This window comes from Nematolebias whitei, chromosome 4 (genome assembly GCF_014905685.2).
Source record: "Nematolebias whitei isolate Nwh7 chromosome 4, NemWhi1, whole genome shotgun sequence".
Classification (NCBI taxonomy): Eukaryota; Metazoa; Chordata; class Actinopteri; order Cyprinodontiformes; family Rivulidae; genus Nematolebias; species Nematolebias whitei.
In genome coordinates this window covers 56,551,300-56,564,990 of record NC_056501.1, presented here as the reverse complement: position 1 = coordinate 56,564,990, position 13,691 = coordinate 56,551,300, and the positions used below count along the sequence as shown (strand labels likewise).

The window sequence follows — 13,691 nt, the reverse complement described above, 5'->3', positions numbered from 1 at the left end:
TACACTCATCTCCAGGCCAGCGGTCACTCTTTCAAGGATGAAGATGTTCACATCCTGGACAGAGAGGAACGATGGTTTGAGAGAGGAGTAAAGGAGGCCATCTTTGTGAAAAGAAATCGTCCATCATTAAACAGGGGTGGAGGCCTCCAGGTTCAACTGTCCCCCTCTTACAATGCTGTGATTGCTAGTATCACTCAGCCCTCTGTGAGTAGTAAAACGCCATCAGTGTGCTAATGACCCATTGTTAGGCTGATGGTCCTTCTTGAGCATGTGATCAGCTGGTTTTGGTTGTCAGCAGCAAACTGGTTGATCCACTCTGAGATGGTGCTATTTAAGAGACTGAGCTGAAAACAGCACCTCAGACTGAGGAAGTCTCTTGGATGAGAGACGAAACGTTTCTAGATGCTTTTGCTTTGTTTTTTTTTTTTGTTTTTTTGAATGTCCAGAGGACCAGATTGAACTTTTTTGGATTGATGCCACTTCGTTTTTATTTTTATTTACAGAAGAAGAAGAAGACGTGTCTTCAGAGGTTTTTGTGTCGTTTCTTTCAGTAGTTCTACGTGCAGCGCCCCCACAGGTGAATGGGGGAATAGGTTGGTTCAAGAGGTTGACTCGACTGCACAGTGCAGTGTGAATGCAAACGCACCAGCTCAAATGTAAACAAAAGGTCATGACTATTGGTCCCGAACCGAGTCTACCGGACTATCTGGTGTGAAAACGACCTTAGTGTTTAGCGTCCCTATGCTCTTTGTGGACTTCACATCTGCCTTCAACACCATGATCCCCCAAACCCTCAGGGACAAACTATTCACACCAGGACTAAGCCCCTCCATTTGCAACTGGGTAATAGACTTCTTAACAAACAGACCACAGTCAGTGAGGAGCCCCAACTTCTCCTCCTCCACCATAACCCTCAACACTGGCTCTCTTCAGGAATGTGTGTTGAGCCCTCTCCTGTTTATTCTGCTCACGTATGATTGTGAAGCTACCCATCCAGGCTGTCACACTGTAAAGTTAGCAGATAATACAGCGGTGGTGGGATGCATCTCAAACAATGAGGAGTCCAGCTACAGGCAAGAGGTGGAACACCTAGAGAGCTGGTGCAAAGAGAATAACCGTCACATCAATGTGAAGAAGACAAAGGAAATGATTGTGGACTTCAGAAGGAACAAACACAGCTACACCACCCTGAACATAAGAGGATCTGTGGTGGAAGTGGTCTCCAGCTACAAGTACTTGGATGTACACATGAATGACAACCTCAGCTGGGGCAACAACACTTCCAGCCTGATCAAGAAAGCTCATCAGAGACTCTACTTCCTCAGGCGGCTGAGACGAGCTGGTCTGGGAAGCTCAGCCCTCACCTCCTTCTACAGCTGTGCAGTGGAGGGCATCCTGTGCTCCAGCATCAACGTGTGGCATGGAGGCTGCACAGCTGCAGAAAGAAAAGCTTTGCAGAGAGTGGTGAAGGCTGCACAGAAGACTGTTGGAGTCAGTCTCTCCACCATCACAGACATTTACCTCCATATGCAGGAAGAGTGCCACCTGCATCATGAAGGACCCCACTCACCCAGCACACACACTTTTTGTCCCGCTCCCCTCAGGAAGGAGGTTGAGGAGCATTAAGTGTAGAACCACTAGACTGAGGAACAGCTTCTACCCTGAGGCTGTTAGACTCATGAATGTCTAACCAGGATAATCACTGTGAAAATCACATCATGTTGCTGCTGATCTGTTTCATGTTGATGTGTTCATGTGTACTCATCTGCTCACACAGACTCATGTTCATGCTGCTGTTCGACGTAATGTTTTTATGTGCTTGGTGCTTAGTGCACTTTTAATTGATGTTTTTCTTAGTTCATATCTTAGATGTTATCATTGTTTTTCTTTTACATTTTATTGTTGGATGTAACTGGGACCCTGTGTACATAATTTTGTTCTACCACATGTACCACATGTGGTGCGAATGACGATAAAGAATCTCTGACTCTAACAGTGTGAGACATTTGACTGCTGAAAGTAAATCTTTAATGTTTGAGAATAGAACCAGATGTTGGAAATACATCCAGCTCCTTACTGGTTTTAGCACAGAATCATAAAGCTTCACTGAATGATCAGTACAGTGTACCTGTAGTTGAACTGCATAGTTCTCAGCCCTGTCCTTATTTATAGTGCTATGCACACAGACAAACAGCAGCTGTTATCTGTCAGGCTCCATGTTCTTCATCTGCAGACAGAGAGTCTCTCTTGCACTGGTATTGATTTCACACTTGTCTGTAGTCCATTTAGAAATTCATACCCTTCTGAGCCATGTTTATAGTCCTGTTGGAAGTTCCGACTTAGTATTGTGACTTGTGATTACGGCTGACACATAAAATGCAGTTCCGATTGCTTTTTGTCTTCAGTCTGTTGGAGGCTTGATTGTGGTGGAAAACACAGAGAGAGGAGAAGAAGGAGATGATGAAGAGGAGGAGATGACTGTGGACACTGAAGATGCTGAAGATTTTGAGGTGATCCTACCTAACGAGCAGTGGCAGACACTCAGACCAGGTGAAGCTCCTTCTGTCCCATAAGTTTTAAGTTATTGTAAGTTTTTTGTTTTAAAAGTTTAATTTAGATCTGCTGAATGGTTAGAGTCCATGTTGGATGTTGGACATATGGATAATGTTGGACAATGGATGCTGCACACATCTTCATTTCTGCTGGTTCAGGGAGGCCTGGTCTACACTGGAGATCCAAGGTTGCAAAATAATCAGAATCAGAATATGCTTTATTGTCATTGCACAGAACTTGGTTGTTTAGTTGTACTTCACGTGAATTACAACAAATTTACATTCCATACAGCTGTCCTAAAGATGGACCGAAATGTACAGGGGCTGCAGCTTCTAATGCCCCTTTTCCATTAGTACCTGTAGTACTGGTACAGCACGGCTCTACTCTACTCGGTACGGTACACGTTGTGTTTCCATTATGCTTTCAGTACCGGTTCCAGTGGGTGGGGTTCAAATTGATGTCATCACCTCTCACCATCTGGTTGAGAGGTTCAATCTGGTCCTCTGGACATTTTGCTGACCGTGGACGGTCCTGCGATTTGGGTCAGTTTTGTTTCTTTCCTCCCGTTCGCTGCATTCATTCAGACTAAGGCCCTCTGACTGGGTGAGATTTGGTAGTCCTGTTTTCGTCTTTTTTCTTTACTCCTAGACATCTTTTGGACAGGTAGTCCGCTGTCTGTGAGGCTTCGACGACCCTGTACAGGGTTGGCCCTGCTCAGGCGGCGTTATATTGATTTTGGCCAAACTCACCTGGTCCACCTTTCTTTTTATTACTTTACTTTCTTTTTGTTTGGTGACACGGGTCCTGAAGAAGATGCTCTCCAGTCCAGGAGGGAGGAGCCCACGAAGACTTCGCCTGCTGCCCGGAGTGATTTATAAAACTTAGGTTTAATAAAGTTTTATTTTTAAACCTTCTTTTGGTGTCCTGTGTCCCTTAAATATGTTCGGTCTGAGCCGGCCGTAACATATTTATTGGGAGCTCGGGTCCGGGATTTGATCTGGTTGTAGTTCCAAATTAGTTCTGATAAATAGCTCTGCTGTTTTGCTGTTTAGACGGCTGATTGAGCGAGCGCTGTCAGCTATGTTGAGCGCTGTCTGCTGTGTTGAGCGCTGTCAGCTGTGTGTGTGTGTGAATTTGCTAGCGGTGCGTTCAGGTGCTGCTGGGAAATTTTCGTTAGTGTTTACCGCTGTTGTGTGTGTGTGAACCGTTAGACACAGCTCTCCACCTGTGTGTGTTTGATCATGGAGTTTGATCTAGGAAGCTTTGTGGAACAGCCCACAGTAGATGTTCTTATTAATTGCACTAAAGAGCAACTGTTACGCGTGGCAGACTATTATGAAATCACTGTGGATAAACGCACACGAAGAGAAACTGTGGAAAGTGAATTAATGGCTGCGTTAGTGCAGATAGGAATTCTTCCTGCGGCAACGTCCCCTAGAAGCCCTGTGTTTTCCCCATCTGAGGTAGACAAGCAGATCCGCTTGCGGGAACTTGAGTTAAAAATGAGGGAACACGAAAAAGAAATAACGCTTAAACAACAACAAAAAGAGTTTGAACTTGAGCAACAGAAGAGGGAACATGAAAAAGAAATAACGTTACAAAAACTTCTCTTTGAACAACGAAAAATGGAGCTGGACGCCGAGATACGTTTAAAGGAGTTGAAAAGCGCTTCTTCTCCTCTACCTGCTCGTGAGTTCGATGTGAGTAGACATGTTTCATTGGTACCTCCATTTAATGAAAAAGACGTAGATAAATACTTAATTATGTTTGAAAGAATCGCCTGTACGTTGAAGTGGCCAGAAAATGTTTGGCCAATGTTGTTACAAACGGTGTTGAAAGGAAAAGCTCAGGATGCTTATGCCTCTCTTTCTGCAACTGATAGTGGGGTTTATGCTAAAGTAAAAGAAGCTATTTTACGTGCATATGAAATGGTTCCAGAAGCGTACCGACAAAAATTTAGAAAATGGAAGAAATTGGATAATCAGTCTTATGCAGATTGTCAGAGAAAAAGAGCTTATCTTTGATCGTTGGTGTGCTGCAAGTGCAATAACTGATTTTAATCAGCTTAGGCAGTTGATTCTGCTAGAAGATTTTAAAAGGACTTTACCTGAGAGAGTAACCACTTATTTAAATGAAAATAAAGAGTCTGAGGTTTCTAAAGCTGCCATCTTGGTTGATGAGTATATGCTGATGCATAAACTTCATTTTGAACGCTCAAGCTTTGATAAAAACCGAGGTCCTGGTTTTATAAAGCCCAGTGTTGATTTTTCTCAACCTTTTCAACCCAAAGGTAATGGCAAGCCCAGAGGACCGGTTTTGCCTCACAGAGAGCGTGATGTGCCTGTGAACCTCGTGATGGTGAAGTGAAAGCTCAAGTAAGGTGTTTTTATTGTAAACAAGAAGAACACATCACTAAGAATTGCCCTAAATTACAAAGAAAGGATCCAAAGCCAGTAGCTGCAATTAAAATGCAAAATAAGGAATCTTGTGAACCTGATGGTTTCAAACATTTTTTCATGAATGGGTTTATTTATACATCTCATTCAGAAAAAAAAAACCTGTTAAAATACTGCGTGACACAGCAGCGTCAGTCATTTATTCTGGATGGTATTTTGCCTAGTGATGAGGTTGATGAGATTGAAGCTGGAGTTCCCATTTGTGGTTTTAGCATGTAGGAGGTTAAGGTTCCTTTATGTAAAATTGTGGTTCAGTCAGAGTTGTATTCAGGAGATGCAGTGGTAGGCTTACGCCCAACTTTTCCTATTTCTGGCATCTCTATGATCATGGGTAATGACTTAGCTGGAGGCCGAGTATTAGTCACTCCAGAGGTAACTCCTGTACCAGTGTTTTCAGCTCGACCAGATAACCTAGCTCGCACCTACCCTGATGTTTTCATCTCGTGTGCAGTCACTCGTGCTGCTCTAAAACATCAATTGGAGAAGGAAAAAGAAGAGAAAGAAGTCGAACTGAGTGACAGTTTTCTGTTTAATTCTGAGACTGATCGAGGTCATGTGAACTCAGATGATTTAGAGGGAGTGAAGCTCTCCATGTCTAGGAAACAGTTGATTGACCTTCAGAAGAAGGATGATAGTTTATCCTCACATTTTTGCGACACAATAACTGATAACCCTGAAAAGCTGAATACTGGTTATTTCCTGAACGATGGCCTTTTAATGCGTAGATGGACTCCTTTGACAGCCTCTCCTCATGAGAAGTGGCATATAGTAACACAGATTGTTCTCCCTGCTCGGTATCGACCAGAAGTTTTACGTTTGGCGCATGACAGTCCCCTAGCTGGCCAACTGGGCATAAGGAAAATGTATGACCGCGTGTTACGTCATTTCTTTTGGCCAGGCTTGAAGAAAGATGTGGTACGTCATTGTAATTCATGTCATTTTTGCCAAAAATCTGGGAAACCAAACCAGACAATACCACCTGCTCCTTTATATCCCATTCCAGCCATTGCTGAACCTTTTGAGAGGGTATTGGTGGATTGTGTAGGACCACTGCCTAGAACAAAAGCTGGAAATAAATATTTAGTTACGGTAATGTGTGCCTCCACTTGTTTTCCAGAAGTCTTTCCAGTGCGGAAAATAACCACCCCAGTCGTAGTGAAAGTGTTAACCAAGTTCTTCTCGCTGTTTGGTTTACCACGAGTGGTGCAGACCGATCAAGGTAGCAATTTTATGTCTAAGGTGTTTTCGCAGGTTCTAAAACAACTAGACATTCAACATTCCTGCTCTACTGCATATCACCCAGAAAGCCAAGGTGCCCTTGAACGTTTTCACCAAACTCTAAAAACTATGCTACGCACTTACTGTTTAGAATTTGATAAAGATTGGGATGAGGGGGTGCACTTTCAGTTGTTTGCCATACGAGAAGTGGTGCAAGAGAGTCTGGGTTTTAGCCCCGCAGAGTTGGTTTTCGCTCACGAAGTTCGTGGTCCGTTAAAGTTGTTAAAAGAAAAGTGGATGTGTGAAGAGACTGACAAAAATTTATTAGACTATGTCTGTGATTTCCGCTTAAAGTTAACTCGTGCTTGTGAAATTGCTAAAACTAACCTCCAAGCTGCACAAGCCCGAATGAAATCGTTGTTTGACAAAAAAGCTGTAATGAGAGCATTTCAGCCTGGTGAAAAAGTGCTAGCTTTACTTCCTATTCCTGGAAATTCCTTACAGGCTCGTTATAGTGGTCCGTATATCATTATGAAAAAGATAAATGATCGTGACTACTTGATTTCCACTCCCGGTAGGAAGCGCACTTCTCGACTTTGCCATGTTAATATGCTAAAACAGTACGTTGAGCGGAACAATACGTCAGTTGTTCCTCTCTGTTGTTTCTAAAATTCCCCAGCTTGTAGAAAACCAGGATGAGCTCTCCGGTGCTGAACAGGAGGTGGACAGCTCCCCTCCTAAAATCCTTGAAGGAAAGCTCTCCAATTCTCATTACCTCCGTAATCCAGACTTGTTGTTTTCACATCTGGATAGTCAGAAGGAAGAAGATCTCAGACAGTTGATTAGCTCTAACTCCTGTCTTTTTACAGACATTCTTCTAGGACGGATATCATATCACATGATATTGATGTAGGTGAAATAAAGCCCATAAAACAACACCCAAATCGAGTAAATCCGGAAAAACGTCTCCGCTTAAATAAACAAGTGCAGTACTTGCTGGACCATGGTTTAGCTGTACCAAGCACTAGTACATGGAGTTCTCCTTGTCTAGTAACCGCAAAACCTGGCGGTGAGGACCGTTTCTGCATCGACTATAGAAAAGTGAATGCAGTAACCAAACCTGATTGTTTTCCTCTCCCCAGGATGGAGGATTGTGTTGACCATGTTGGTGTGGCCCGCTTTGTGACCACTCTTGACCTTCTAAAAGGATATTGGCAGGTGCCATTGACTAAACGTGGACAGGAGGTCTCTGCTTTTGTCACTCCTGATTGTTTTTTAGAGTATACCATTATGGCATTTGGTATGCGAAACGCTCCTGCTACTTTCCAACGACTAATGAATATTGTTCTGTCAGAGTTACCCTTCTGTGAAGCTTACTTGGATGATGTAGTAGTATTTTCTGATACTTGGGAGGACCATCTAAAACACTTGCAAACTGTTTTCGCTCGCCTAAGAGATGCAAATCTGACCATTAACTTGGCTAAGTGTTAGTTTGGCCACGCCACAGTGACCTACTTAGGAAAACGTGTCGCAAGTGGACAAGTACGTCCTGTGGACGCAAAAGTGGAAGCCAAATTATCTGTCCCCGTTCCTTCCACTCAAACTGAGTTGCGCCGTTACCTGGCTACGGTTGGGTATTACAGAGGATTCTGTAACAATTTCTCCTCTGTGGCCGTCCCCTTAACGGACCTGCTCAGTCCAAAAGTGCCTTTTGTCTGGTCTACCTGTTGCCAAACTGCTTTTGAGCAAACAAAGACATTGTTGACCAAGGCCCCTGTGTTGGCTGCCCCAAAGTTGGATGTCCCTTTTAAACTTGCCGTAGACGCTTGTGACTCTGGCGTAGGAGCTGTTCTCCTTCAGGAGGGAACTGATGGAATAGAACACCCTGTTTCCTACTTTTCCAGAAAGCTGAATAAACATCAAAAAGGGTACTCTACTATTGAGAAAGAAGCGTTAGCCTTAGTTCTGGCCCTAGAACATTTTTAGATATACGTTGGTGGTTCTTGTAACCCCGTTACAGTGTATACCGATCACAACCCCCTTACCTTTTTAAACCGCATGTGTAATAAAAATCGCCGCTTGATGAGCTGGTCCTTGCGGCTACAGCCTTTTAATCTTGAGATAATACACGTTAGAGGTAAGGATAATATTATAGCTGATTCTCTCTCTAGCTTCTGAGAGCCCTGCCCAACTTGTTTTTTGTATGGTGAGATGTATTATGTGTCACAGCATGCCTACATTTTCCCCCATACAAAAATATTGGCGGTGGGGGTGTTATGTACCCTAGGGTGCCCCTAGTGACACCTTCTAGGTTTTGTACATATGAGCTGCAGTTTACAATCAGGAAAACCATTCGGCCATGATTTTCCGTTGCTTCAAGCTTCGCACAGACATTTCTGAAAAATATCTGGAATGATTTCTAGCAAAAAGAAAAATTTTAAAGATGGAAAATGAAGTTTAAGTTGAGAGAGATGGAGAGGGAATTTGTCTGTTATACCAGAACAGCACGCTCCTTCTAGACCAGCTTAACCCACGGTACACTTTGGTTGGGATCGACTCTTTACCTTTGCAGATGATAAATTCAGCATTAGTGTAGAGCTTTCCTTTCAACTCTTCCAGCGTCTCCGTAAGAACAGCTAAACCTCAGGAGTCGTGAGATCATCCAGAACAGACATTTCATAATTCCCTGATCTTCTCTCGTTCAGCTTATTTTTCTTCCTCCAGCATCCTGAATTCCAGCCTTCTGAACTCTGGAACTGCTGTAAACTAGGAAGTGGTGCACCTTTTAAAAAGGGTCACTTCCGGTTCATTTGAGGACTTTCTGATTGGTCGATGGACCAACAGAGGTGTGTTTTTGTGATGTAAGGTGTTATTAAAAAGTCAAGGAAAAAGATTTGATTGTTTAAGAACAGACAGAAGATATTATGAAGAACTCAGACTTCGTGGAGTCAATTCTCTAGTATCTTCCTGTAAAAGTTAAACATGACATTTCTTTTTCAGTAAACTTGCAGTTGACCGAAACTTGAACTTTGACCAACTTACACAACTTGCTCATTTCAGACAGACGATCAAGAAATTGAATCATTACTCTGTAACATATTCTAACTTGATTTCCACTTTGAATGAGGATAAAAAATCGTTATTACTGTTTCACAGTTGATTTAAAAATGAGTAGTTCACTTCAACATTTAAAAATGGTTTGAACTAACACAATTTGATTATCAAACATTTGTAAAATAGTAATGATAATAGAAAGTAGTGTTCTTTCACTTGATTAATTCAAGAAAAAAAGTCTCAGGATGGGTCAACCTGTATTTCTGGATTCAAATCAATGAAATGACAGTTTCTGTCCCATAAGGTCCTTAAGGTCAGGATTTGACCTCAGGCCTAGTTCACTACAGTCCCCCCTTTGGAAATCATCGCCTGTCCATGGGGATGAATTCCAACATGAACTTACGCCTTCGAATGTCCTTGAGCTTGATGTAATCCAGCAAGGAAAACAAAAGTCAAAGGAGGTAATTCCACAATGTTCTTGGTAATTCCATTGTGTTGATGGTAATTCCATTGTAGCAATGCTTTAACCCCTTGGAAACAGAGTCTGTAATCCATTGGAAAAAGTCATATAATCCACAACGGTAAATCCACAACGATAGGAGGTGTTGATTGATCAGCATACAGAGGGGTTCCCTTGGATTGAACTGAAGATGCGGCCACTGGATGAAGAGTGGAGACCAACGTCAGGATTGCAGGTCTCCTCCAGCGAAGGTCGTCGCTGGGTGGATGTCCAGTCTGTGCCGTTCTGGTTCAATGTGACATGCAATTATGTGGTTTAAGGTGGGCTTATGAAGGGGATTTTACATAAGGCCTTAAACTATATGCACCTGGTGTGTAAGCTATTATGATTGGGAACAGCTATAGCTACCAGTTAAGGGGTGGAACATGCTGAAAAGGGTACCTATAAGGGTCTATACCTATAGAAGAGTGTTCCAAACTATTTTTCCATTCCTAACTTGGTTTAAGTTAGCTTTACATGGTAAAATATAGTTTGGTTCAATTGTCTGTTGTCTTTTAGACGAACGACTTGAGATTGGGTGTTTGGTTTCCCCATAAATGTTTTTGGAAGTCTATGGCGAGACTCATCAAAAAGAATTAGCTATCCCCCCGAATAGAATTGTTCGAGTAGGTTCGGCTTAAGCGTTGTGAGACCAATGTAGATTATGGTACTTAAGGTAGCATTAATCTATATTGACTCCACAAAGATTACATTTTAACAAATGAACTGCATGTTGGCATGGTTAAAGGCCTCTTAGTCTCTAACTTAACTACACACAAAATTCATTCTTGCTTGGGGTGTTCAGAAACAATACCAAAAACCAATTAAACGATGTCTCAACATCGACAAAAACAGTGACTAAGCAACCAGTAAAACAACGTTTCAACATTGACAAAAGCAGTGATTAAGCAACTAGAAAACGACGTTTCGGTGCGTCACTCACTCTGGATGTCAGATTTGCTCACGTTATCGCGTCTGGTAGCATTACCCTAACTGGCGTCACCCCCCTTCGGTCATGGGAGACCGCGAACACGGGTGAGGACGTCGCTCCATGAGCTAAAGTTAGGTTGTCCTTGAGTAGTTTTAACTGTTTGCGCAGCTGAAAGAGGACTTTAAGGTCTGGATTGGAATCCAGTACGCTTTTCGATGGAGTGTATTTGTCTGGGTCAGTCAGATACAGTATCATCGAGTTAATTGCAGGATCATCCAACTTCCGAAGTTGGATGATGTCTGGGTCAGGTGAAAATGACTTTTCATATTTTAAAAGAACTTGGCGAAGTTTGTCTCTTTCTTCATCAGATGTCAGAGCGTCGGCTTGGGCGACCACCTGATCAATCTGTGATGAGACTGTTAAGGGTTCTTGCTCCTTGGGGAGCTCCAACGAATCCTTTTCTGAGTCGTCGGACCTGTCTATGGGTAAGACACCATAAGTTTGAGGTCCTTGGTCGACGTCATTGGTTGAGAAAAGAGCTATGGCCTGTGTTGGTTTCGTGAACCATACTGGCCCAGTTTCTTGACTCGGTACTGGAATGCCTAGTTCAAAATCATGAAAATCAGGTTCTGAGTGTTCAGCTTGCGATGACTCATCATCGTTTGTGTGTGAGTTTACCCCCCCTTCGTCCGATGAGGGGTTGTTGGAGGCAACAACAGCAATGTCTTGGTGTGTTCCACCGACATCTGTAATGTTGTCATTCGCGCCTTCAGATGTAGTAGCGATCACGTCACTACATTGTGCTTCAGGTTGGTTTCCCATTTCAGCGTGTTTCCAAGTTTCTAAAAACCTTTGTAGTTTCTCTGTCTCTTCCAAGCTCAGAGGTGTAGGGCCTTGTTTCTGGAACTTTTGTGATTTTATCGCCTCGGTTCGTTTCGTCCGAGGTGGGGGAGGGTTAGGTACGTCTTTTGGGGGTTCCTTTTCGGACTTCCCCTGATAATATGGGTCCTCTTGGATCCCATATCTTTGCGTCCTACGCATACCCCATATACGATAATCACGTCCATCCTCTGAAAGAGGAGCTTGTCTGTCCCAGCGTGGACCTTCATTACACGGTTTGTTAGTTTGAAAATACTGCTTTTTCTCGCCTGTTTTAGGAGGAGGGGTCAATGCACGCCGTCCTTCCATTTCTAGGGAGTGGGGTTTAACCTTTATACCAGGAAACACCTCTATGGGCGTCTTAGCATGAGAACATGCCTCAAACACATTCACAGCACACTGTTTAATCTCATTGATGGATTTTTCTCTGAAATTTGCCATAATTTGTACTGACATGCGTATGTCAGTGTGGAGATTTTTGCTGAAAACAAATTTAAAACCTTCTTCCTCCTCCATTCCGGTTTAATTTCTGTAACCAAAATAAGCTTGGAAGATTCTTTTGTAATAGACTTTTGGATGTTCATGCTTGCCCTGTGTGACCTTGTCAGCAGCTGGGAAACCAGCAGGTCCGGTGCAGGGGTCGTACTCTCTGATCAAAGCTTCACACAGAAGGTTGTAATCCTTTCTCGTTGCATCAGGTAGACACTCGATGAAGGTGAACACCTCTCTGTCTGAAGTGAGCCTTATCAGACTGATCTTATCCTCAACCGTAGCATTAGGATAACCTTTCAATCTGAATTCAAGATCTTTCAGGTACGCTTTTGTTCCAGTTGAACCCATCGGTCCAGGTACAAAGCGTTGTACATATTTTGAGAGTTTTAGCAGAACATCTATTGAAAGAGGAAGTTTCCATGCACTCTGTTGCATGTTTGGTGGAGGAGACCTGTTCAGGTCTGTTCCTACCACTTTAGGTGAGGGTGGAGGTGTTTCTCTACACACATGTGGAGGTGGCAGAATGGGATTAAGAGCAGGAGGTGCAACAACATCTTTCTGGGGTGATGGCGGTTTGTTTGGACTCTGACCTTGGTTTTTTTTGAGTTCCAGACAAACTCGCCCCACGTCAGAACTTTTATTTGTTGCTGCGGCTAGTTTCTCCTCACAAGCTTTCAAACGTTCCTGTGATGTTTGACAATCACCTTGTAAACGCATACAATGTTGGAGTAATGCCTCTTTTCCCAGTCTGCATTTGTCAAGTTGTGCTTTAAGCACATCTATCTCAGCTTTGCAGCGGGAAACTTGTGACACTGTCACAACGTGATCCCGTCTTAATGCAAAGTATTCTCTGGACAACAGCTCTTTAGCATCCCTGGCTTCAGATAGTGATGCATTAAGTAACTGTATTTTGCTGTTCAGTGAATCAATTTCTGCACGTGCATCTTGCTGTGATTGAAACATCTGTTCAAAATGTTTTTTTGTGAGGATCTCGTGTTCACTTTTAAATTGAAGGAAGTGTTCTTCAATTTCCTGAACCACCTCTTTTTCACTGTTTAACCTTATTGCAAGGTCATCAGCTTTCTCAACCACTGTATAGAATGATTCTTTCAGCAAGATTGCCATTTTAGCCAGCTTTTCTTAGCTTGACTTTGTAATTTCTGTAGAGGTCACACTCTCTGCAACCTCCTTCAGATTGTCCACTAACTCTTTTGGGTTCATGCTGCCCACCTGTTCATCATATGGATGTAAGGATTCTGTGAGCAACGTCAACGCTCTCTCTAAACAGTCCTTCATCTCATAAGGATCAAAATCTTTTTCTATCACACCTGTCATGGTTATTCACTGTTCAGCACTTATCTGATAAACAGTTGCCAACTTCAGATTATTTTAACAGGTAAATATTTGTATTCGAGTGTCATTGAGTTTCACACTATTTTAGCTCTGGATTTACACAAAAGTACTGTTATAAGTCAACTTATTCAGAGGAATGGACACCTGTCATAGGTTTTACCCCAATTCATGAATATTCAAGTAAATGCTTCTCTGCAGTGTTACTTTTAATGTGCTTATTTTTTTAACAGATACTAGATTACCAAGCTTCTCAGTG

General features: G+C 42.7%; 1 protein-coding gene across 1 annotated transcript in view; it reads left to right on the top strand.

Annotated features, from left to right (window-relative positions):
- Positions 1-2,402: 2,402 nt before the first annotated feature.
- Positions 2,403-13,691, top strand: part of sil1 (SIL1 nucleotide exchange factor) — a gene marked incomplete at its 5' end in the record, with an annotated part of 81,949 nt that continues 70,660 nt past the window's right edge. Inside the window, 1 exon segment of the mRNA XM_037675130.1 lies at positions 2,403-2,550. Coding sequence (XP_037531058.1) covers positions 2,403-2,550 — 148 coding nt within the window.